General features: G+C 46.1%; 2 protein-coding genes across 3 annotated transcripts; one reads left to right on the forward strand and one right to left on the reverse strand.

The window, feature by feature from the left end:
- Positions 1–6,351: 6,351 nt before the first annotated feature.
- LOC125516906 lies at positions 6,352–8,501 on the forward strand. The gene is made up of 3 exons (XM_048682172.1): positions 6,352–6,467; positions 6,701–7,289; positions 7,942–8,501. The coding sequence occupies exons 1-3, from the start codon at positions 6,352–6,354 to the stop codon at positions 8,071–8,073; spliced, it is 837 nt and encodes a 278-aa protein (XP_048538129.1). The 3' UTR covers positions 8,074–8,501.
- Positions 8,502–10,999: 2,498 nt separating this feature from the next.
- On the reverse strand, positions 11,000–16,299 carry LOC125512661. 2 transcript variants are annotated; one of them, XR_007285478.1, is made up of 5 exons: positions 15,712–16,299; positions 15,487–15,547; positions 14,391–14,682; positions 11,758–11,837; positions 11,001–11,411 (listed from the first exon to the last, which is right to left on the reverse strand). XR_007285478.1 is itself a non-coding variant. In XM_048677758.1 (3 exons), the coding sequence occupies exons 1-3, from the start codon at positions 14,637–14,639 to the stop codon at positions 11,144–11,146; spliced, it is 597 nt and encodes a 198-aa protein (XP_048533715.1). In that variant the 5' UTR covers positions 14,640–14,816; the 3' UTR covers positions 11,000–11,143. The 2 variants fall into 2 exon arrangements, 1 of the variants encoding a protein (XP_048533715.1); XM_048677758.1 differs by lacking the exons at positions 15,487–15,547; positions 15,712–16,299 and having other exon boundaries at positions 11,000–11,411; positions 14,391–14,816.
- Positions 16,300–26,737: the final 10,438 nt, after the last annotated feature.

The raw sequence follows: 26,737 nt of genomic DNA on the forward strand, positions 1-26,737 counted from the left end.
ATTTTTATCTTGGGAAACAAGCAAATAGGAGAAAAACGGAGTCCGGAAAGTTCCCGAGGTGGGCACAACCCACCTGGGCATGCCAGGGGCCTAGGCGTGCCCTGGTGTCTTGTGCCCCCCTCGAGTGCCTTCCTGGTTGTTTCTTATTTTCCTAATTTTTGAAATATTCAAAAACTGACAAAAAATATTTTTGTGGATTTTTTGGAGTCCTTTTACTTACCGTATCACATACCTCTTCTTTTTTTGGTTATTATGGAGTGTTCCGGAAGGTTTCTTTCATGTGATCCTCCGGTGTCATTGTTTGGATAATATTGCTTTCAACATTAATAGGCATACCTAATATATAGTGTTTAATTCTTTGCCCATTGACAACCGTCCGAGTTATTTATTTTGATGGCTACAGAATGATAAACCTCCTCGACGAAATATGGTCGTTCCCATTTAGAGAGGAGCTTTGCTGCAAAGAATCTGAAATGAGAGTTGTACAATAGGACATATTCACCAATTTTAAATTCCTGCATTTGTATTCTTTTGTCATGCCATCTTTTAACTTTTTCTTTAAATAACTTGGCATTAACATAGGCTTGGGTTCTCCATTCATTTAGTGTGCTAATATCAAATAACCTCTTTTCACCCGCAAGTTTGAAATCATAGTTGAGTTCCTTAATTGCGCAATAAGCTTTATGTTCTAACTCAAGAGGCAAATGACAGGCTTTTCCATAAACCATTTTCTAAGGAGACACACCCATAGGATTTTTATATGCTGTTCTATAGGCCCAAAGTGCACCATCCAATTTCTTAGACCAATTCTTTCGGGACCTATTAACAGTTTTTTGTAATATTAATTTTATTTCTCTATTGCTAAGTTCAACTTTACCACTAGGTTGAGGATGATAGGATGATGCAATTCTATGGTTAACATCATATTTAGCAAGCATTTTTCGGAAAGCACCATGAATAAAGTGTGAACCACCATCAGTCATTAAATATGTAGGGACTCCAAACCTTGGGAAAATAACTTCTTTAAGAATTTTAATGGAAGTGTTGTGATCAACACTACTAGTTGGAATAGCTTCTACCCATTTAATAACATAATCAACAGCAACCAAAATAGGTGTCTACCCATTAGAGGAATCACTACTACAGGATGCTACTAACGCGATACTACGATCAGATACCCTTCGACGAAACTGTGTGCGATGCAATAATCTCAAACAGTGGTGTAAAAAATGCGTCAAAAAGGTGCAAAACGTTTGCGATGGAGGATGCATCAAACACGGTTCAGATTTTAGTTGCGTGTGTGATGCAGGGCATACGATTCAGTTCAATGAACTGTTTGCGATGAGGAGGAACAAAAGAAATGGATAGCCAGATGAAGGTGTGTGCGATATACAGCATACGGTTCACTTGGATGAACTGTTTGTGATTCGGCAACACAAAATAAATGGTCAGCCAGATCAAGGTGTGCGTGATATACGGCATGCGGTTCACTCGGATGAACTATTTGTGTTGAGACAAGAGAATAGAAATGGTTCAATATAACAAGATGTGTGTGATACGCGGCAAACAAGTCTATAATCAGAAATGTGTGCGAAGACCTATAATAACACAGACGGTCGCTCCTAATAAGATGTGTGTGTTGTGCGATGGGATTGCATACAGAACAACAACATATATACACACACACTTATAAGGACATGGTTGCATAACCAAATTGAACATCCACTTACATAGGTGGCTACTACAACATGGCATTTGCACACACCAAAGTAAACTATTACATGCATAATTACATAGGTGGCTACTACACACATGACATTTCCACACACCAATAAAGTAAACTATATATTACATGCATGATTAACTAGCATAAACGATCATCTGATCATCATCTACTTCTTGTGACGCTTGCTCTGCTTGTGGCTCGATCCGGGCTCGTCGATTTGGGTAACAAGGCACTTCCACATGTCAACGGTCCGCCTGTGCATCTCATAGCATGTGTACACGATCTTGGCCGCGGAACTGAGGTGAGGTTCATCCAGTTGCCGCATCCAGGCCATGTGCTAGGATACGGGAATTTTTCTCTGGGCATCATGCTTCATCTTTTCGTAGTATGGGTTGATGATGGCCGAGGCAAGTTCAACCAGGGAGTCCTTCTTCATGCTGTCCCAGACCCTGTAGTGCTCACAGATTTCCATAATGTTCTAGCAGGCCAAGCCCATAACCCTGAGCGCTTTTACATCTTTGGTGGTTTCCACCATGGAAAACTTGTAGTCGATGCTGTTGACAAACCTGTTGAAATGGTCGCAAGGCTCTGTGGCCATGCAGTAGTGGTAGGTGAGGACATGATGGCGCATGCACAACTGGGCGACGGCAGCCTTCTGATATATGTCGGGACGGCCGGCGGTGTACTGGAGGTCGATGTCGACCACCTTGTACTTGTCTCGAGCAAGCGACTGCTCAACGCTGTTGATGTAGTCGTCCACCACGGCCGGGTTGATGGTGTACACTACTGAGAGATCTGTCTCCCTCGCGTGGGTCTCCACTTTATGCTTGACGAACTCCATTGGAGCACCGCTAGACATGCCCTCTCGATGTTTCATCGTGGGTGTGCTTGTTGTGTTGTGGGGCGCGATCGAAAGGATGAAGAGACTAAGGTTATAATGGCCGCGGGAATTAAAAGGGAAGCCGGATGGCTAGGAATATCGGCAGACCCTGATGGCAGTTCTAATTTGCAGCGTGTAACTCCATCGTGCCGCACGTAAATGCATCGCGTGGCAACGCGCGCGGTGCAACCGCATGCATATGGGGCCCCTGATGTGATCATGCGCATGCGCAACCGCTGGCAGAGCGCGTGCGGAGGGACGCGAGCAGAGCGCTCCGCGATCGCCTCAACGTCGAGCAACCATATATATATATCCCTAATAATAAAGCACGGATTGAGTCTCCGGGTTCATCGTCGCGCACTGTTTGCAGAAAAGCCCCTGTGATTTTATGCATTGAACCCGCAATCTATCATTAATCTGCGAAGAAAAAACGGTTCGCTGGAAAAAACACCCGTACGCTTCCGCCTCCCCCACGACTCTGGCCTTGCCGAGCCAAATCCCCTAGCCGCCGCGGCTGACCTCAACCCGCCCGCCGCCGCGGCCGCACCTCTACCCGCTCGCCGCTCCTGCCGTGCTCTCGACTGCAGCTTCTGGATCAGGTCAACGCGGCTGCTCGAGAGGCTGGGGACAACGCATCTGCTCGGTGCAGAACGGCGGCGGCGGGATCCAGCGGGCGCGGGAGAATGAGGGATCCGGCGCCGCGGGCGAAGTCCTTGCAGCTGGAGGTGGGCCTCCATGGCTGGCAGGGAGAGCTCCAAGGTCATGGCGGGGCTTTCATTTTTCTGGTAGAAAAGAGAGACAGGGGAGGATCCAGGGAGGAGGAGAGGTAGGAGAAGAAGGAAGGGTGCGACAGGGTGCAGCAGTGTGAGGGCATTGGTCTCCCGCGTCAGGAGCGCCTCTCCTCGGGAGGATCTGGAGGGAGTGAATGAAACTCAAATCCACTTCAGAGCAAGGTACTGTTGTAGAAGTACGAAGAAGCAAGCTAACCAGATGTACAAGTAGTAGCCGGCAACGACGATGAAGCAAGCCAACCAGATGTGCACGAAATGACCATACATCATGCCTGATTGATCCTCTGCTACGTGTTTCATTGGACAATAGCCCATGCTAGCTAGCTAGCAACCATAACCCTGAGCGCTTTTACATCTTTGGTGGTTTCCACCATGGCAAACTTGTAGTCGATGCTGTTGACAAACCTGTTGAAATGGTCGCAAGGCTCTGTGGCCATGCAGTAGTGGTAGGTGAGGACATGATGGCGCATGCACAACTGGGCGACGATAGCCTTCTGATCTATGTCGGGACGGCCGGCGGTGTACTGGAGGTCGATGTCGACCACCTTGTACTTGTCTCGAGCAAGCGACTGCTCAACGCTGTTGATGTAGTCGTCTACCACGACCGGGTTGATGGTGTACACCACTGAGAGATCTGTCTCCCTCGCGTGGGTCTCCACTTTATGCTCGCGAACTCCATTGGAGCACCGCTAGACATGCCCTCTCGATGTTTCATCGTGGGTGTGCTTGTTGTGTTGTGGGGCGCGATCGAAAGGATAAAGAGACTAAGGTTATAATGGCCGCGGGAATTAAAAGAGAAGCCGGACGGCTAGGAATATCGGCAGACCCTGATGGCAGTTCTAATTTGCAGCGCGTAACTCCATCGTGCCGCACGTAAATGCATCGCGTGGCAACGCGCGCGGCGCAACCGCATGCATATGGGGCCCCTGATGTGATCATGTGCATGTGCAACCACTGGCAGAGCGCCTGCGGAGGGACGCGAGCAGAGCGCTCCGCGATCGCCTCAACGTTGAGCAACCATATATATATATATATATATATATATATATATATATCCCTAATAATAAAGCACGGGTTGAGTCTCCGGGTTCACCATCACGCACTATTTGCAGAAAAGCCCTTGTGATTTTGTGCATTGAACCCGCAATCTATCGTTAATCTGCGAAGAAAAAACGATTCACTGGAAAAAAACACCCGTACGCTTCCGCCTCCCCCCACGACCCTGGCCTTACCGAGCCAAATCCCCTGGCCGCTGCGGCCGCACCTCGGCCCGCTCGCCGCTCCTGCCGTGCTCTCGACCACAACTTCTGGATCAGGTCAACGCGGCTGCTCGAGAGGCTGGGGACAACGCATCTGCTCGGTGCAGAACGGCGGCGGCGGGATCCAGCGGGCGCGGGAGAATGAGGGATCCGGCGCCGCGGGCGAAGTCCTTGCAGCTGGAGGTGGGCCTCCATGGCTGGAAGGGAGAGCTCCAAGGTCATGGCGGGGCTTTCATTTTTCTGGTAGAAAAGAGAGACAAGGGAGGATCCAGGGAGGAGGAGAGGTGGGAGAAGAAGGAAGGGTGCGGCAGGGTGCAGCGGTGCGAGGGCACTGGTCTCCCGCGTGAGGAGCGCCTCTCCTCAGGAGGATCTGGAGGGAGTGAATGAAATTCAAATCCACTTTAGAGCAAGGTACTGTTGTAGAAGTACGAAGAAACAAGCTGACCAGATGTACAAGTAGTAGCCGGCAACGACGATGAAGCAAGCCAACCAGATGTGCACGAAACGACCATACATCATGCCTGAATGATCCTCTGGTACGTGTTTCATTGGCCAATAGCCCATGCTAGCTAGCTAGCAACCATGTAAATTTCCCACGCTTGATTTATTCCTTTAGGACTTTATTAATTTTATATGTTCTTCCCATGATTATCTAGATAATACTAACTGTTGATGTTTCTTTCACGCATACATGGCTTTGCTAGGAGTTTTTCCACTGATGAGGTCTGAACTCTGAATACTATGAACTTAAGGATAAATCTTATAGCAGATCAAAATCATGGTCCACGCAAAAAAAGAGAGATCAGAATCATGGTTGTGCTGATTCCATAGGGGCCTCATGATGGTTTGTGTTGTTTTATTGAAATGAAAAAACCAAGATTATTATTGTAACTGTTACAGTTGTACTAGTAGGATTATCCTAGAAGTTGTGCCAATTTTTCATCAATTGATAACACAGTAAGGTAGTGAATCATCTTTGTAGACTTTACCATGCCTAGACTGGTTGACTTGGATCATGTGTATGTCTTAAACTTTTAAAAAATTCTCACTTGTTCAAGTCCAGTTTATGTAACATCTATATAATACCTAATATGATAGTTTGATGTGTAGATTAGAAGAAACCGCACACAATAGATGCAGTTAGTATTTTGAAAATAAAGGTAGAAGTCTTTTGTCATAAGCTTTCAAATGGTACCTATTTTGGTCAATCTGAATTCAATTTTAAAAGTACAGCCAGAACAGGATGTTGTCTGTCAGTTTTAACCATGCGCAGAGTTCTGTTTAGCATCGATATATCTATTTCGAGATAGAAATAATTTGGGGCTCATCATGTTTCCAGTATGAGATGTGGTTGGGCAATAAGTTGCATCCCCTATGCCAAGCCTACCGAGTTCACTAAAGCAACAAGCAGGGGATCACCTTGATGCATATCGCCATCACATTCAGACCCAAAGATCCGGGAGCTGCAGTATGGGCATGATTAACTGGGCAGTGCCAAAATCAAGCTTTTCGGATGGTGGCGACAACAATGGTGGCTGGAGGCGATGGGGCTAGCAGCGTGGCAAACAGTAGCGCGCAACGTTTCACGGTAGGGCGTGTGGCCAGTGCTTGCGGCGGTTGTGGATGATGAAGTACTGGACCTACGATGGACGACCATCCTCAAGATCTACATCATCATCTTTGGGTCAGTTCGCCATGAAGGCCATTCTGCGAACGAGGTTGTTCATGTCCCTCCTCATGTACAGTTGTACTTCTATTCTAGGATTTCAACTCTGCACTCCATTCCGCATCCTGAATATTCAGAGTCTCGAGTTTGCATGAGTCTCGATTTGATTAAATGAACAGGCCAGTAAGATAGATTTTTGGTCGAGGATAAATTTTTGATCGTGTGTGGGATGAGAGGGAATACTTATTGAGTTAGGGTCGTGACATTTTTTCTCCCGTTGCAACGCACGGGCATTTTTGCTAGTAATAATAAAGCATGGATTGACTCCGTAGGTTCACCGTCACAATATGCTTTTTCCCTGTGATTTTACGCTTTCAGTTTGAATCTAACCGAGGTGGTACTAAATTTAATCTGCGACGAAAAACGGTTCGCAGGACAAAAAAATACATGTACACATCCGCCTCCTCGCCTCGACCTGGCCAAGCCGAACCAAATCCCCCTAGCCGCCGCCGACCTCAACCCGCCCGCGGCCACGGCCGCACCTCTGCCCGCTCGCCTCCAGTACGATGGTGTCGGAGGCCTGGTCCGGGGGCGCGCGGCGGATTCCACTTTAGCCGAGGGACAGCAACGCGGCGGCCTCCCCGTCAGTCGCCATCGGCTTTGCCAAATTGAAGGCGTAGGCGTAGGCGCGGGCGGCTGCGTCTCCGCCATCGGCGAGGTCCTATGCCAGCCGTGCCGAGGCGGAGAGCACGGCGACGGCGGTGAGGGAGAAGGAGCTGTGCTGGCAGAGGAGCTAGAGAAGGCGCGGGAGCGGTGGGGCCGGCTGCGGGACGCGAGGCAGGTCACGGAGAGGGTGCTGGCGGAGGCGGACGAGGCGCCGCGGCGGGAGATGCGGGAGTGGGAGTGCAGGGCGGACGAGCAGCGCTGGGTCGTGGCAGAGCTGATGCGCCTCATCGGGATGCCGGAGGTACGGTTCCATTTGTTTCGATTCTGTTTGGTAGATGCTCTGGCGCTTGATTCTCAATGTCTGTGGGGTGCTGATCATGGCGGCGGCTGGTCTATATATGTTCCACTGGAATAGCTGAGTTCCCGGGAGGAAAGAAAGAGGAAACAGGGGACCGCGTCTTCAGATCCTCCGGTAAATGCTCTGCTCATCGGTTTTTGGCCTACAGGTTGGCAAAAATGTGTCTGGATCTCACGTTTTCTTCTCAAATTCATCGAGAAATCTGAACTCTGTACTTTGATTAGTCATTGGACGAAATGCTTGATTTTGATCTGTCCTTCATGTTTCAGGGTCCGGTCACACTGGCTTCAACACTACTAGAGGAAGAAGCTGGAGCATATCTCACCGATAAGGAATCGCTGGCGACACCGACAAGAGAAATCATGGCAGCAGCAATCGAAAGCAGCAGCTCTTGATCCTTTTCTTTGCCACATTGGCATGTTCCACACTTTTAGGCCTACGAATGAAATCTAATGGCTTCTTTGTTACCTGCTTGCGTCCATACATGATATGTGATGGTTTTGAATGTTCGCATAGACAACATATTTGAATCGCCGCGTCTACACATGATTTCCTTTTCTGTTTGGAAGAATTATTGTGTTTCTGCTCGATGCAGAACGGCGCCGGCGAGATCCAGCGGGCGTGGGAGAAGGAGGGATCCGGCGCGGCGACACGAAGGTGGAGGCGGGCCTCTGTGGCTAGCAGGGAGAGCTCCAAGGTCATGGCGGGGCTTCGATTTTTCTGGTAGAAAAGAGAGACAAAGGAGGAGGAGAGGTAGGAGAAGAAGGACGGGAAGAAGGAACGGTGCAACACGGGTGCAGCAGTGCGAGGACACTGGTCTTGCGCGTGAGGAGCTCCTCTCCTCGGGAGGATCGGGAGGGAGCGAGTGGAACTAAATCCACTTCAGAGCAAGGTACTGTTGTAGAACTACGAAGAAGCAAGCTGACGAGATGCACTGCCGTTTTGTCATGCGTTAAACTTCTCAATGGTTGACCATGGAAAATCTGTGTAGTTCTCATTTTCCACATATGTTTCTGGTCTCAAGGAGAATTCTTATTCCTTTTGGAATTACCATCTTTAAACATTGTAGATTCCAATCTCTTGCGTATTTACATCAAAGACTGTTTTTCGAATGCTTATCATGTACATACTAAACTCCCTGCCCCCTCCTTCTTCTGTCACATGTGTTGTTCCCTTGTCATTAGTGAGCTCCAGAAAACACAACTGCAAGGTACAGAATAGTTGCCACTTAGTTTGGATTTTAGTTAAAAGTGTAGACATGTTAGTAACACTATAGAGTTGGACAATAAATGAAGTCGACTACATCCGAACGAACTTATCTTGCTTCCAAGAAGAGTAAAATCATCTTTAATAATTTCCTGGTTTTTGCTTATATTCATGTTTCTTAACATGTTTGGAATGTCGTTTCCTCCAAAATGCAGCATTTACCTACCATTTGGAGTACAAGATGCATTTTTTATCAGTTGCTGACTGAAAAAACACTTTTATGATAAAAACGCTACCCTTCAGTTAGACTTAATTAATTGCCTTCTAGACAAACCTCCAATTATATACAAGTTCTCTGATAAGGTAGTCGTGGGAAGACCATATTTTTGGTTTACATTGTAAATGTTTTCAGGGACCACAAATTTGACTTCCTTTTTTGCTTACTTTGAGCATTTAGGTCCTAAATGAGAAGGTAAGGATGTATTTGAGCAGTATGAGAAGACCCAGTTCCATTATCTCAGAAGCCAGAAGTTTCACATCTAATATCTTTGATTCTAAAATTTGTTTAAGAAAATGGTCATTCTGCTATTAACACCACCATTATTTTATATGTTTGCTTCCTTCGTGGTTCATATTTATTCAAAAACAAAATATTTTCAAGATTGGTACGTTTGAGGATCAAACTTTGAACATGTGAATTGATGTGGCATCAAGCTAAGTCTATTGATACATTGTTATCCTTTTTCGCTTTGCATAATCAATCTTGTAACTGGAGATGTATGTTAATCCTCTAGCTTTGCTCATTTTGGCTTTTGATTTCATCATAGTTGATACAGTACTGCGCCATGCATTCACAAATACATGGTCATGTGGGTGGATTGTTTCTCCCGTTGCAACGCATGGGAATTTTTTGCTATACACACACACACACACACATATATCTGGGCTATTCTGTTACGCGTAACAAATACCCTATTTGAAATGATGAGTTCAGGCGATCGTACTGATGATTTTCATCTCGTTGAACTGTTCGTCTTTTCGTCGAAATGGGGCGTGTAACATATCGTTGGAAAGCTCTTGACGTCTACATTACAAATATATAGAATTTTTTTGCAAAATCATTATAGTTTAAGAGCAGTTTTGAAAAAATCATTTTTTTCAAAATCAAAAACGTGAATCGTATTTTGGACTTAATTTTCAAACTGTTTGTCGAAATTGAGCAAATAAGATGGCGTTGGAAAGCTGGTGAAAATCCGCATCTTCCATATATCTATTATTTTTTCTAATTCTATACGATTTAAAAGTAATTTGGAAAACGGTGAAATTCTGGGCGAAACGTATTTTCGCGATTTTTTGCAAACGGTTTGTCGGATTGATGCAAATGATACGGCATTGGAAAGCTATGGAAAATGCACAACGTTTTCGTATTGGAATGTTTTTCTAATTCCTTACGGTTTAAAAATGAATTCAAATACGGTCAAATTTAATTTTGAACGTGATTTTTTCTAAAAGTTTGTCAAAATGAGGCAAAAAATATACGGTTGGAAAGATATCCAAAATACGAAACTTAATCATGTTGAACGTTTTCTCAAATTTGCAACCGTTGAAGAGTAATTTGGATTACGATGAGACCCATCATGCTGTTTTTCCGTCAGAAAAAACAGAGTACTTGTACTGATCTACGTGTGTGTTTGTACTGATGTATACTTCAGAGAGTAATTTTGAAAGGTTCCGAAAAAAGTACTTGAGCTGATATTTGCATGGGTTTGTACTAAGCGTGTTTTCACTAAATAGACTTTGCTCTGTTTTGGGTAATTTTTTTGCTCGTAAGTTTTCAACGGTTTATTGTATCGTCGTCCCTGTATTTGCATGGTTTGTATCATCAAACTGAATGATAGTTTTTTGAACTAAACATTTTTTACAATGATGTTCCGGACTTCTCTTTTTTTACGACTTGTACTTTTCCCATGTGAATTGCATGGGGTATCTTTTTTGCTTGAACTTTAACAAGTTGAATTTCTGTCATTTCTTTTATTCCGAACGGACCATCATTTTTAACTTGTACTGATCAATATATTTAATTCAAACATTTTTTCCTTTGTAGAATGGACCACCGTTTTTGTTTGTACGGATCAGTTGTAGAACTTGGACGTCAACGTGACCGAATTACACTTTGAACGGATCACCTTCTCCCATCTGGACTGACCACAAAAGTTGCATCAGGAAACTCACAAAAACAAGGATGATTACAACGAGATGGACGAGAATGTATGAACCATACCATTTTAGCTCAATAAATACTATACACGGAACAAGCAGAACTTATTAAACAAGATGTTTTTGAAGTTTCTCACATTAGCACTTTTTATAATACAAAACCGAAGGGCTCACTTTTACCTCCTCTCTTTAAAGTATTACAAACTGACGAACTAAAATAAAATAGTGAGCATGGTGCATTTTTGTATCACAATTGGTAATAGGGGCACAATCCATGTGAATTGAATAAAAGGTAAGTACCGGTAAAAATGGATTGCTGGTGTTTTTATAGAGTTTGTAGTACCATCACAATCAAAGTTCTTACTGACATAAGTTCAGATCATGCTCCGGCCAGAAAAAGATACATAAGTACACTGCGGCCAAAGTATTACAAACTGACAACCATAATCAGCCACCTCGCCAGAAAAGAGCATCTCAGATGCCTCTACTCCTGTTGCTTTTCCTTGTGCAGGAGGTTGTTGACCGATCACGCAGTGATACAGGTGGCCATGGTAGCGACACGGGCAGTGACGCAGGTCTCTGAACTGATGGTCGCGACGAACTCGGCCACCCTGAAGCCACGTGGTTGGACTGAGCATGGCGCTGAAGTTGAGTAGAACATTTAGGAATTAGGATAAATAGGAAACAACAAACTGGTGAAGTAATCGTGAAGTGAAATGAGTTATAGAAGACAGTATGCATTTTTCTCACTAAAACAAACTTCGGTTTGTGTGCAACTTCTGTACTTGCATACATTTGGAGGGAGAAACACAGAAAATACAACCACATGGATCAACACATTTGGAGGGAGAAACTATAGACGTACATCCTGGGGTAGCAAATAGTATGAACTCCAGGCACAACATGTTTTAAACTTTTTTCTGTATCTCGCAAACTGAAAATAAGAAGAAAGCAAATTAGAACACAAAGTAAGAAGAAAGTAGAGCACCAGTGCTTGTGCGGCATGGATCCGTCAACCCTTTTGCATCCTAGTTCCAGCCAGCATGAGCTAGCACCTCCTGGATCGAGCTGTAGTAGTGCAACACAACGCATTAGAGAGATAAAAAGGTGAGTAGCAGCATGTATAGGAAGGGGAGAAAGCAACAATAGCACACGAGCATCCACAGGCAGACAGAGATGCAGCAACTTCTCTCCACTTGAGACTAAACTTATATAATTTTTATTGTTGAACTTTCAGATATCTTTACAAGAATTGCATGGTTTTAGTGTTTTGCTTTTACCTCGTTGCTTCTCTGAACTTACAAAATAAACTTTGTTACATGCGATCATTAACATAACCACACACACCTGTTGTGCTATAGAAATAGCATGGAAACACAAAGGAAACTGGACTTATGATTGGTAAGTAGATGTACTGAAAAGAATTCAAAAGATGAACTAAAAACAATTGAAGCTCTTCAAAAGCATCCAGGAGAGATAACAAAAAACTAAAACGAGCGGGCGACACAGTTACTAGAACCGGGCCATAAGGACTAGAACCAAAACTATCAATATAAGCTGATGTTTTTTTGTAGGTTTTTGGGAATGAGAATACTGTTTTTTTGCAATTATATAAAAGTTTTAAAATGCGTACTACTCCATAACAAATGTTTATACTGCACATGTCCGTAAATATTAGCTTTTTATTTGGCAACAAAGAAACATCAAAAAGGATATTTCATTTCTTGTAAGCATATCAACAAACAGCTTGATAGTAGCAGGAATAGAACTAGTTCTTAGTTCTTACCATTTGTACTGAAGCTTGATAGCAACAGGAATTGAACTGAACGACCCATTTTTCTTGTACTGAAGCTTGTTTTTAGAATTCGTATGAGTGGGTTATTAAACACATGCATCAATATTGAGGAACACTAGAAAAAAGGACACCGCTATACAGGAACTACAGTGGACAGATCCAGAGGAGAAATCCTCAAGCAAAAATCAAGAGAGGTCGCAATCTCCATGGAAGATGCCAACGAATTTGCCATGGAAGGGCCTCCCACTCCCCTGCTCTATCTCCTCCCGCTCCCTGCACACATAAATGCAGACTGGAGAGAGAGGATGAGAGGGAGATGACTGAGACGGATCGAGGGCGGACACGGGGTGGCCTGCACGCAGCTCTTCTCGCGACCGATAGCAGAGTGTGATGTTGTGCTGTCGAGGCAAAGTTCCTTGACCCAGCGGCTCCACCCGCAGCCGTTGAGCGCAGGCCATGGCACGGCAGCCGACGGTGGCGCACGGGAGTGAAGCTGCAGCCGTGGCGCGAGTGAGGGGTGCCGAGGATGGTGTGGGGGGAGTACAATAACTGAATATAGTGCAAATGTTGAACTTGCAGGTTCCATACACAAGCTAGCCATGAACGGGGCGGTGCGTGACCAGAGGCGGTAGTGGAGACACAGCGCAGCGCGCAAAGGCAGACGCGGCATAGGAAGGCGGCCGGTGGTGGCTCGCCGGAGGAAGGCGGCCGACGGTTGCTCGCCGGAGGAAGGCAGACGGCGAAGGCTCGCGCGAGGAAGGCGGCCGGCGGTTGCTCACCGGAGGAAGGTGGCCGGCGGTGGCTCGCGCGAGGACTGCATCTTCACCACCCTTTGGACTGATAATGTAGCAACACAGGAAACAATTCTATAGGTGTCATCACTATCATCCTTGCTGCCGCACAGGTAAACGCCATCTCCCAACGCATTGTTGTTGTTGTTAGGCTTGGGCATCGTCGCCGTTACCCAGGAGATGGAGCACGGAGCCTGCATGGTCATTCACAGCCACCCGGCCATTACGCAGGTCCTGAACGCCCTCTGCTCTAGTCCGGGGCCGTTCACAGCCACCACGCCCAGTTTGTTCAGGCTGCCAACCGAGGCAGTTTAACGAAATGACTGACCAATACTATACAGAGCCATCTTTAAAATCGGTACAAACTACACTGCTGCAAATCGGTATCGACTAGTACTTTCTAAGTTGTACTGATCATTACTGCTACTTTGTTGTACCGATGAGCACTAGTACTGATATAGCTAAAACAGAGAAATTTTCATCTAGTGGACTTTTAACATTATATTAGAAAAAGTGAGCTACAGAATAAACAACTATATTATAATAGAAGCATTGGCTTATATTAGAAACGATGAGCTATGAACTAAACAACCAGATGTGAATTTGTTTCAAGCCAGGTTTGCTATTTTCTGAATTTGATGCATGTTGCACTTATAGAACTGCTACTGGTTTGCATGTTGGACTTAGTACTTTTAAATTGTTTGCATAGTTTACTCCCGAAATCTCCACCACAAAAGAACACATATGCATTACCAATCGCATATAGCCAAACTGAACTTCCTACATCTATTGTTGTTTTTATAGAGTGGGCTTATGTTTTCTTATGTACTTGAATTGAAGATAACTGATGTTGTTTTGCAAGGTGGACTTTGACACTTTCAATTTTTGCATAGTTTATTTCAAACAACCTCAAACAGCACATCTTCATTATAAAATTGGTTAACCAATTGACAGTACGGTACTCATTCTCAAGCATAACCACAAGCAATTGTTTGTGCTACATGAAGATGGAAACACAAAGGAAATCGGACTCACCATTGGGAAGTAGATGTACTGAAAAGCATACAAAAGATGAACTTGTGCATCTTGTTTTTGTGGCAACCTACAAAAATGGTGGGGAGACGCCGCCTCACACCCCGCGCGCCACCATTTCTCAATGTGCGATGTAGGGTTACGCCTGCGGCGGCACGCTGTGGGGAAGCGGGGCGGCGCGCTGGATGGAGGCGGTGCTATGGGGAGGTGGCCACGACACGCTGGAAGGACAATCTTCTGACCTTTTGCCATAGTAAATTGCAGACAACTACAACTATGAATTTTGCCTCGGTACCTACAATTTACAACAGATATATCAGAGAAAGGACTTAAACAAAATTGAAATAATTACAAAGTAATTATACAAAGAGAAACCAAGATAGATATAGGATAGAAGATAGAACACCATCGACATGCCTTTTCCCTTCAGCTCTGGCCGAACGTGTCTTCTGAATCTCAACTTTTTATGTCTTAGTTATGAAGTAGAACGACATTGCAAATTATGTACTACTAGTGGCACTGGCAAATGCAAACGATGACTCACCAGTAACATGGAAAGAAAGGAGCCATGAGTTAAGGGGATCATACCACTGTACGACTAAGAAATTGAAGAACTACAGAACTTAGAACTATGAATGCAAGTCAGAACTCAGAGCTATCCACTCAAATAAAGTGGTTGCCCATCATGAAAGTAGATGGGATGACTTCTTTTCACGACATAATTTCAGCATGAACCAGAACATGCATGAATTCCAAACAGCAACTACACATCACGTGACTGAACAAGTCTGCATTTTTCTTACTATGGAGACTACACATACATTTATATTCATATATAGAAATCTAAAGCGTCGACATGTATGGGAGCAGAAGGCAGCTGCTCCATGCGGCACTTCTGCCTGATGCGGAGCTGAAGCAGGGTGCCGTACTCGAAGTTTCTACACCCATGCTCGCTGCAATTTTTGTAGTTGATGTAGTTACAGTATTCGCTTACAACTCAAGGCTAGCGTCGGCAAGCACCTAAAATGTGATTTTTTTTGGGGATTGATGAGCTTTTGCTGGCCTTCATAAAACTGGGATAGAAGAAATGCTATCTTACCGAGTGTTGTGCGCAGGTCCTGCAATTGTTGTCTACTTGTAGATGGATCAGCATGCAGGCACTGCGTAATAAGAATTTGAACAGAAACTATAACAAGGATTTGGACCGATCTAAATTTATCAATTGAACTGAACTGAAAAATGAATTTAGTATTTTTAGTAATTGAACTGCTGGTCTTCTTTTATGCGCACTGAAGAACTGCTGCAGGGCAGAAAGAAAATATACCAGACAAGCTTTAAAAACCTCCACCCCGCTTCTGTCACCAACGGCCAGCAGGGCCACCACGGCGAGGAGGGCGGCCCAGATCCCTAGCTTGTGGACCGATCGGTTGGGCGGCGGCGACGCAGCCGTGGGGCCTCGGGGAAAGGGGGAGGCGGCCGAACCTCGAGGAGAAAGGCGGATGGAGCGCGGTGACGAAGGCGACCGGACCACAGGAGCAAGGCGAATAGACCGAGGAGTGCGAGGAGGCGGGAGCGCGGGGAGGGAGGACGCTGGAGCGCGGGGAGGGAGGAGGCCGGAGCTCGGGAGAGGGAGGAGGCCGGAGCTCGGGAGAGGGAGGAGGCCGGAGCGCGGGAAGGGAGAGGGCCGGAGTGCTAGGAGAGAGAGGGCCGGAGCGCGGGAGAGAGAAGGCCGGAGCGCTGGGAGAGAGAAGGCCGGAGCGCTGGGAGAGAGAGAAGGCCGTTGTTGCAAGCCGGAGCACGGGGAGAAGGCGGCGGCCGGAGCGGAGGGAGAGGGCGTCGGTGTGCGATTGAGGGATGTGGTGGGGTTCGCGACGGAGGCGCGTGGGTAGGGTGGGGCGGTCGGACGGCAGCAGCAGCGCGTGGGTAGGGTGGGGCGGGCGGACGGCCGGCGGCAGCGTGTGGGTAGGAGGCGGGTTAGGTTGGGGCGGGCTAGGGAGTTTTGTGGTCTGCGCGTCACGACTTTATAGGGACCGATGGTAACAGAATATTATTCTATTGGTAACAGAATAACCCTGTCATATATATATATATATATTGTTGGAAATATGCCCTAGAGGCAATAATAAATTAGTTATTATTATATTTCCTTGTTCATGATAATCGTTTATTATCCATGCTAGAATTGTATTGATAGGAAACTCAGATACATGTGTGGATACATAGACAACACCATGTCCCTAGTAAGCCTCTAGTTGACTAGCTCGTTGATCAATAGATGGTTACGGTTTCCTGACCATGGACATTGGATGTCATTGATAACGGGATCACATCATTAGGAGAATGATGTGATGGACAAAGACCCAATCCTAAGCCTAGCACAAGATCATGTAGTTCGTATGCTAAAGCTTTTCTAATGTCAAGTATCATTTCCTTAGACTATGAGATTGTGCAACTCCCGGATATCGTAGGAGTGCTTTGGGTGTGCCAAACGTCACAACGTAACTGGGTGACTATAAAGGTGCACTACGGGTATCTCCGAAAGTGTCTGTTGGGTTGGCACGAATCGAGACTAGGATTTGTCACTCCGTGTAAACGGAGAGGTATCTTTGGGCCACTCGGTAGGACATCATCATAATGTGCACAATGTGATCAAGGAGTTGATCACGGGATGATGTGTTACGGAACGAGTAAAGAGACTTGCCGGTAACGAGATTGAACAAGGTATCGGGATACCGATGATCGAATCTCGGGCAAGTATCGTACCGATAGACAAAGGGAATTGTATACGGGATTGATTAAGCCCTTGACATCGTGGTTCATCCGATGAGATCATCGTGAAACATGTGGGAGCCAACATGGGTATTCAGATCCCGCTGTTGGTTATTGACCGGAGAGTCATCTCGGTCATGTCTGCATGTCTCCCGAACCCGTAGGGTCTACACACTTAAGGTTCGGTGACGCTAGGGTTATAGAGATATTAGTATGCGGTAACCCGAAAGTTGTTCGGAGTCCCGGATGAGATCCCGGACGTCACGAGGAGTTCCGGAATGGTCCGGAGGTAAAGAATTATATATAGGAAGTGCTATTTCGGTCATCGGGACAAGTTTCGGGGTCACCGGTATTGTACCGGGACCACCGGAAGGGTCCCGGTGGTCCATCGGGTGGGGCCACCTACCTCGGGGGGCCACATGGGCTGTAGGGGTGTGCGCCTTGGCCTGTATGGGCCAAGGGCACCAGCCCCAAGAGGCCCATGCGCCAAGAGATAAGGAAAGGAAGAGTCCTAAAGGGGGAAGACACCTCCGAGGTGCCTTGGGGAGGATGGACTCCTCCCTGGCCGCACCCTTCCTTGAAGGAAGGGCCAAGGCTGCGCCCCCCCCCTCTCCCTTGGCACTATATATAGTGGGGGGAAGGGAGGACAACCATACCTAAGCCCTGGCGCCTCCCTCTCCCTCCCATGACACATCTCCCTCCTCCCGCAGCGCTTGGCGAAGCCCTGTTGGAATCCCGCTACTTCCACCACCACGCCGTCGTGGTGCTGGATCTCCATCAATCTCTCCTCCCCCCTTGCTGGATCAAGAAGGAGGAGACGTCGCTGCTCCGTACGTGTGTTGAACGCGGAGGTGCCGTCCGTTCGGCGCTAGGATCATCGGTGATTTGGATCACGACGAGTACGACTCCATCAACCCCGTTCTCTTGAACGCTTCCGCGCGCGGTCTACAAGGGTATGTAGATCCACTCCTCCCTCGTTGCTAGATGACTCCATAGATAGATCTTGGTGACACGTAGGAAAATTTTGAATTTATGCTACGTTCCCCAACAGTGGCATCATGAGCTAGGTCTATGCGTAGTTTCTATGCACGAGTAGAACACAAAGTAGTTGTGGGCGTTGATTTTGTTCAATATGCTTACCGTTACTAGTCCAATCTTGATTCGGCGGCATTGTGGGATGAAGCGGCCCGGACCGACCTTACACGTACTCTTACGTGAGACTGGTTCCACCGACTGACATGCACTAGTTGCATAAGGTGGCTAGCGGGTGTCTGTCTCTCCCACTTTAGTCGGATCGGATTCGATGAAAAGGGTCCTTATGAAGGGTAAATAGCAATTGGCATATCACGTTGTGGTTTTGCGTAGGTAAGAAACGTTCTTGCTAGAAACCCATAGCAACCACGTAAAACATGCAAACAACAATTAGACGACGTCTAACTTGTTTTTGCAGGGTATGCCTTGTGATGTGATATGGCCAAAAGGATGTGATGAATGATATATGTGATGTATGAGATTGATCATGTTCTTGTAATAGGAATCATGACTTGCATGTCGATGAGTATGACAACCGGCAGGAGCCATAGGAGTTGTCTTAATTTATTTATGACCTGCGTGTCAACATAAACGTCATGTAATTACTTTACTTTATTGCTAACCGTTAGCTGTAGTAGTAGAAGTAATAGTTGGCGAGGCAATTTCAAGAAGACACGATGATGGAGATCATGGTGTCATGCCGGTGACAACGATGATCATGGAGCCCCGAAGATGCAGATCAAAAGGAGCAAAATGATATTGGCCATATCATGTCACTATTTGATTGCATGTGATGTTTATCATGTTTATGCATCCTGTTTACTTAGAACGACGGTAGTAAATAAGATGATCCCTCATAATAATTTCAAGAAAGTGTTCCCCCTAACTGTGCACCGTTGCGACAGTTCGTTGTTTCGAAGCACCACGTGATGATCGGGTGTTAGATTCTAACGTTCACATACAACGGGTGTAAGACAGATTTACACACGCGAAACACTTAGGTTGACTTGACGAGCCTAGCATGTACAGACATAGCCTCGGAACACAAGAGACCGAAAGGTCGAGCATGAGTCGTATGGTAGATACGATCAACATGAAGATGTTCACCGATGATGACTAGTCCGTCTCACGTGATGATCGGACACGGCCTAGTTGACTCGGATCATGTAATCACTTAGATGACTAGAGGGATGTCTATCTGAGTGGGAGTTCACAAGATGAACTTAATTATCCTGAACATAGTCAAAAGGTCTTCGCAAATTATGTCGTAGCTCGCGCTTCAGTTCTATTGTTTAGATATGTTCCTAGAGAAAATTTAGTTGAAAGTTGATAGTAGTAATTATGCGGACTAGGTCCATAAACTAAGGTTTGTCCTCATTGCTTCATAGAAGGCTTATGTCCTTAATGCACCGCTCAGTGTGCTGAACCTCGAACATCTGACATACACGTTTTGATGACTACATGATAGTTCAGTGCGTAATGCTAAATGGTTTAGAATTGAGGCATCAAAGACGTTTTTGAAACATCGCAGAACATATGAGATGTTCCAAGGATTGAAATTGGGATTTCAGGCTCGTGCCCACGTCAAGAGGTATAAGACCTTCGACGATTTTCTTAGCCTACAAACTAAGGGAGAAAAGCTCAATTGTTGAGCTTGTGCTCAGATTATCTGAGTACAACAATCATTTGAATCGAGTGGGAGTTGATCTTCCAGATGAGATAGTGATGTTTCTCCGAAGTCATTACCACCAAGCTGCTAGAGCTTCGTGATGAACTATAATATATCAGGGACATATATGATGATCCTTGAGATATTCGCGATGTTTGACACCACAAAAGTAGAAATCAAGAAGGAGCATCAGTTGTTGATGGTTGGTGAAACCACTAGTTTCAAGAAGGGCAAGGGCAAGAAGGGATACTTCATGAAACGGCAAATCAGCTGCTGCTCTAGTGAAGAAACCCAAGGTTGAACCCAAACCCGAGACTAAGTGCTTCTGTAATAAGGGGAACAGCCACTGGAGCAGAATTACCCTAGATACTTGGTAGATGAGAAGGCTGGCAAGGTCGATAGAAGTATATTGGATATACATTGTGTTAATGTGTACTTTACTAGTACTCCTAGTAGCACCAGGGTATTAGATACCGGTTCGGTTGCTAAGTGTTAGTAACTCGAAATAAAAGCTACGGAATAAACGGAGACTAGCTAAAGGTGAGATGACGATATGTGTTGGAAGTATTTCCAAGGTTGATCAGATATCGTACGCTCCCTCTACCATCGAGATTGGTGTTTGCGTTGAGCATAGACATGATTGGATTATGTCTATCGCAATACGGTTATTCATTTAAGGAGAATAACGGTTACTCTGTTTATTTGAATAATACCTTCAATGGTCTTGCACCTAAAATGAATGGTTCATTGAATTCGATCATAGTGATACACATGTTCATGCCAAAAGATAGTAATGATAGTACCACCTACTTGTGGCACTGCCACGTAAGTCATATCGGTATAAAACGCATGAAGAAGCTCCATGTTGATGGATCTTTGGGCTCACTTGTTTTGAAAGGTTTGAGACATGCGAACCATGTCTATTGGTGTATATGCATGAAGAAACTCCATGCAAATGGACCGTTTGGACTCACTTGATTTTGAATCACTTGAGACATGCAAATAATACCACATGGGCAAGATGACTGAAAGCCTCGTTTTCAGTAAAATGGTACTAGAAAGCAACTTGTTGGAAGTAATACATTTTGATGTGTGCAATCCAATGAGTGCTGAGGCATGTAGTGGATATCATTATGTTCTTACTTCACAGATGATTTGAGTAGATGTTGAGTATATTTACTTGATGAATCACGAGTCTGAATTATTGAAAGGTTCAAGTAATTTCAGGGTGAAGTTGAAAGATCGTCGTGACAGGACGATAAAATATCTATGATATGATCATAGAGATGAATATCTGAATTACGAGTTTGGCACAGAATTAAGACATTGTGGAAATTGTTTCACAACTAATACAGCCTGGAACACCATAGTGTGATGGTGTGTCCGAACATCATAACTGCACCCTATTGGATATGATGCATACCATGATGTCTCTTATCGAATTACCACGATAGTTTATGGGTTAGGCATTAGAGACAACCACATTCACTTTAAATAGGGCACCACGTAATTCCGATGAGATGACACCGTATGAACTATGGTTTAGAGAAACCTAAGCTATCATTTCTTAAAAGTTTGGGGCTGCGACGCTTATGTGAAAAAGTTTCAGGCTGATAAGCTCGAACCCAAAGCGGATAAATGCATCTTCATAGGACACCCAAAACAGTTGGGTATACCTCCTGTCTCAGATCCGAAAGCAATAAGGGATTGTTTCTAGAATCAGGGTCCTTTCTCGAGGAAAAGTTTCTCTCGAAAGAATTGAGTGGGAGGATGGTGGAGACTTGATGAGGTTATTGAACCGTCTCTTCAACTAGTGTGTGGCAGGGCACAGGAGTTGTTCCTGTGGCACCTACACCAATTGAAGTGGAAGCTTATGATGGTGATCATGAAACTTCAGATCAAGTCACTACCAAACCTCGTGGGATGACAAGGATGCGTACTACTTCAAAATGGTACGTAATCCTGTCTTGGAAGTCATGTTGCTAGAAAACAATGAACCTACGAGCTATGGAGAAGCGATGGTGGGCCTGGATTCCAAAATGGCTCGAGGCCATATAATCCGAGAGAGGATCCATATATGAAAACAAAGTGTAGACTTTGGAAGAGCTACTTGATGGTCGTAAGGCTGTTAGGTACATATGGATTTTTAAAAGGAAGACAGACAATGATGGTAGGTATCACCATTAAGAAAGCTCGACTTGTCGTTAAGATGTTCTCTGACAAGTTCAAGGAGTTGACTACGATGAGACTTTCTCACTCGTAGCGATGCTAAGAGTCTGTTGGAATTATATTAGCGATTACTGCATTATTTATGAAATCTTGCAGATAGGATGTCAAAACATTGTTTCCTCGACGATTTTCTTGAGGAAAGGTTGTATGTGATACAACTGGAAGGTTTTGTCAATCCTGAAAGATGCTAATAAGTATGCAAAGCTCCAGCAATCCTTCTAAGGACTGGAGTAAGCATCTCGGAGTTGGAATGTATGCTTTGATAAGATGATCAAAGTTTTGGGTTTATATAAAGTTTATGAGAAACTTGTATTTCCAAAGAAGTGAGTGGGAGCACTATAGAATTTCTGATAAATATATGTTGATATATTGCTGATCAGAAATGACGTAGAATTTCTGGAAAGCATATAGGGTTATTTGGAAAGTGTTTTTCAATGAAAATCTTGGATTAAGCTACTTGAATATTGAGCATCAAGATCTATAAGGATAGATCAAAACGCTTAATGGTGCTTTCAAATGAGCACATACCTTGACATGATCTTGAAGGTGTTCAAGATGGATCAGTCAAAGAAGGAGTTCTTGCCTGAGTTGTAAGGTATGAAGTTAAGACTTAAAGCTCGACCACGGCAGAATAGAGAGAAAGGACGAAGGTCGTCCCCTATGCTTAAGACATAGGCCCTACAGTATGCTATGCTGTGTACCGCACCTGAAATGTGCCTTGCCATGAGTCAGTCAAGGGGTACAAGAGTGATCCAAGAATGGATCACAAGACAGCGGTCAAAGTTATCCTTAGTAACTAGTGGACTAAGGAATTTTCTCGATTATGGAGGTGGTAAAAGAGTTCGTCATAAAGGGTTACGCCGATGCAAACTTTGACACTAATCCAGATTATTCTGAGTAGTAAACTGGATTCGTATAGTAGAACAGTTATTTGGAATAGCTCCAAATGTAGCGTAGTAGTTGCATCTACAAGATGACATAGAAATTTGCGAAGTACATACGGATCTGAAAGATTCAGACCCGTTAACTATAACATCTCTCACAAGCATAACATGATCAAACCCAGAACTCATCGAGTGTTAATCACATGGTAATGTGAACTACATTATTGACTCTAGTAAACTCTTTGGGTGTTAGTCACATGGGGATGTGACCTTGAGTGTTAATCACATATCGATATGAACTAGATTATTGACTCTAGTGCAAGTGGGAGACTGTTGGAAATATGCCCTAGAGGCAATAATAAATTAGTTATTATTATATTTCCTTGTTCATGATAATCGTTTATTATCCATGCTAGAATTATATTGATAGGAAACTCAGATACATGTGTGGATACATAGACACCACCATGTCCCTAGTAAGCCTCTAGTTGACTAGCTCGTTGATCAATAGATGGTTACGATTTCCTGACCATGGACATTGGATGTCATTGATAATGGGATCACATCATTAGGAGAATGATGTGATGGACAAAGACCCAATCCTAAGCCTAGCACAAGATCATGTAGTTCGCATGCTAAAGCTTTTCTAATGTCAAGTATCATTTCCTTAGACCATGAGATTGTGCAACTCCCGGATACCGTAGGAGTGCTTTGGGTGTGCCAAACGTCACAACGTAACTGGGTGACTATAAAGGTGCACTACGGGTATCTCCGAAAGTGTCTGTTGGGTTGGCACGAAACGTAGACTAGGATTTGTCACTCCGTGTAAACGGAGAGGTATCTTTGGGCCCACTCGGTAGGACATCATCATAATGTGCACAATGTGATCAAGGAGTTGATCATGGGATGATGTGTTACGGAACGAGTAAAGAGACTTGCCGGTAACGAGATTGAACAAGGTATCGGGATACCGACGATCGAATCTCGGACAAGTATCGTACCGATAGACAAAGGGAATTGTATACGGGATTGATTAAGTCCTTGACATCGTGGTTCATCCGATGAGATCATCGTGGAACATGTGGGAGCCAACATGGGTATCCAGATCCCGCTGTTGGTTATTGACCGGAGAGTCATCTCGGTCATGTCTGCATGTCTCCTGAACCCGTAGGGTCTACACACTTAAGGTTCGGTGGACGCTATGGTTATAGAGATATTAGTATGCGGTAACCCGAAAGTTGTTCGGAGTCTCGAATGAGATCCCAGACGTCACGAGGAGTTCCGAAATGGTCCGGAGGTAAAGAATTATATATAGAAAGTGCTATTTCGGTCATCGGGACAAGTTTCGGGGTCACCGGTATTGTACCGGGACCACCAGAAGGGTTCCGGTGGTCCACCGGGTGGGGCCACCTACCCCGGGGGGCCACATGGGCTGTAGGGGTGTGCGCCTTGGCCTGTATGGGCCAAGGGCACCAGCCCCAAGAGGCCCATGCGCCAAGAGATAAGGAAAGGAAGAGTCCTAAAGGGGGAAGGCACCTCCGAGGTGCCTTGGGGAGGATGGACTCCTCCCTGGCCGCACCCTTCCTTGGAGGAAGGGCCAAGGCTGCGCCCCCCCTCTCCCTTGGCCCTATATATAGTGGGGGGAAGGGAGGACAACCATACCTAAGCCTTGGCGCCTCCCTCTCCCTCCCATGACACATCTCCCTCCTCCCGCAGCGCTTGGCGAAGCCCTGTTGGAATCCCGCTACTTTCACCACCACGCCGTCGTGGTACTGGATCTCCATCAACCTCTCCTCCCCCCTTGCTGAATCAAGGAGGAGACGTCGCTACTCCGTACGTGTGTTGAACGCGGAGGTGCCGTCCGTTCGACGCTAGGATCATCAGTGATTTGGATCACGACGAGTACGACTCCATCAACCCCGTTCTCTTGAACGCTTCCGCGCGCGATCTACAAGGTATGTAGATCCACTCCTCCCTCGTTGCTAGATGACTTCATAGATAGATCTTGGTGACACGTAGGAAAATTTTAAATTTATGCTACGTTCCCTAATATATATATATATATATATGTATGTATATATATATATAGTAGCACTATTTTAATTCTGGGGTTAGAATAGTTATTTAGATCAGAGCGCCCCTATATAGTATAGAGGCAATCAGACGTTCCTGAGATAAAAACACCCGAATCAGATCCCACCCACTCCTCCCCCAACCTTCACACTTTTATTCCTCTCCACCGATTGAGCCGCTGCCATGAGCTCACCGCGCGCTGCCTCAACCCCTTCCCCGGCCACCGCGCCATGCCGCCCCCGGATCCAGCCGTCGCACCGCCCCCACCCCCGGATCTGTCCGGCACGCCGCGCCGCCTCGCCCCCACCCCATCTTCTGGCCATGCGTGCCACCACCACTAGCGGCGCAGCTCGCCTCCGCGTCCATATCGCACCTCCACCACCGTGCCGGCCATCACCGCCCTTCTACACACGCGCCTCCGCCAGGACCTCTTCTCCCCGGATGCTCCCCGCGCGCCGCCGCGAGGACCTGTCCTCCAGGGTTCCGGCCAACCACGCGCCACCGCTCGCGGATCCGGCCACCCCGGATCCCGCGCGTACGCATCCGGCCGCGGCTCATGGCCGCCATGGATCCTGCGTGCACGCATCCACCCTCTGTTGCCTCACGACCACGTGCCACCGACGAAACATCCCGATCCCACCACCTTCCCACGTCACGTTCGCGCTAGCGCCCGGTGCGGCCGACCTCCACGGCAGCAGCCGTTGTGGCTCCCTTCCTGGCAGCAGTCGTGCGTCTCCCCCGGCAATCCTCTGCACATTCGCTGCCATTGGTCTCCATGCGCCCCTACCTGACCTTCATGGGGTGCCTCCCCGACCTTCATCACGTGCGTTCGACCACAGGCAAAACTGCAGGGGACGACGGAGTGGTGCAGCCATCCGCTCCGTCGAGGTCGGCACCGCCTCCGCCACTCGTGTGCCGCCGCGGTCGCATGCTCCAGCCCACACTATTTTGGCCGCCCAATTTCCCGCTCTCCGACCGTCGTCGTCCATCTACGTGTAGCCACAGAGTCCCTGCACCCAACTAGCTATCGCGCGGCCGTGGTCCTCCGCCGAAGACACCGGCTTGGCCCAGCCCTGTCGTGCCTCTCCTCTTGTCACGGCAAGCTCACTCCACGCTGAAGTTCATGATGTTGTGCTCAAGTCGCTGAAGATCCATCTCCACGGAGGAATTGCAGCAGCACACCAAGAGAACGCAGCTCATCCCTACTCTGAAATGGCGGACACATCAGTTTGAGGGGGACTGAAGTTCAGACAGTATTGGGGTTAAGATTCAGATAGGTTATTCCTTGTTTTTTGGGTGTTGTTGCTACCACACAATGAGTTCAGAGGGGCGCATCGTGCAGGCAAAAGTGAAAGCTAGTGTAAACGACACCAGGAGCAGTACAAATGACAGTCTTCTTCTCCATGGATGTGGCAAGGTCACATGTGATGGTACAACTGGTGCGAGAGGTGCAATCAGCTGCTGATTGTGATGTAACTTGATTATGTTTGGTCTGTCCAAGAAAAAGAACATGCTACATATACACTTGTTTGCCTAGGTTCGTTCTTTCATCCTTACTAGTACCTCAACCTACAACCATCTTGAACTACGAGGCCATCAATTGGCCATATGTGACACAAATGAGAACCTCCTCAATCTCTTATGCTAGTTAGCTGCAGTTTTCCATTGCCGTATACACGTAGTTTATTGTTTTG

The sequence above is a fragment of the Triticum urartu genome, chromosome 6, assembly GCF_003073215.2.
Source record: "Triticum urartu cultivar G1812 chromosome 6, Tu2.1, whole genome shotgun sequence".
Lineage (NCBI taxonomy): Eukaryota > Viridiplantae > Streptophyta > Magnoliopsida > Poales > Poaceae > Triticum > Triticum urartu.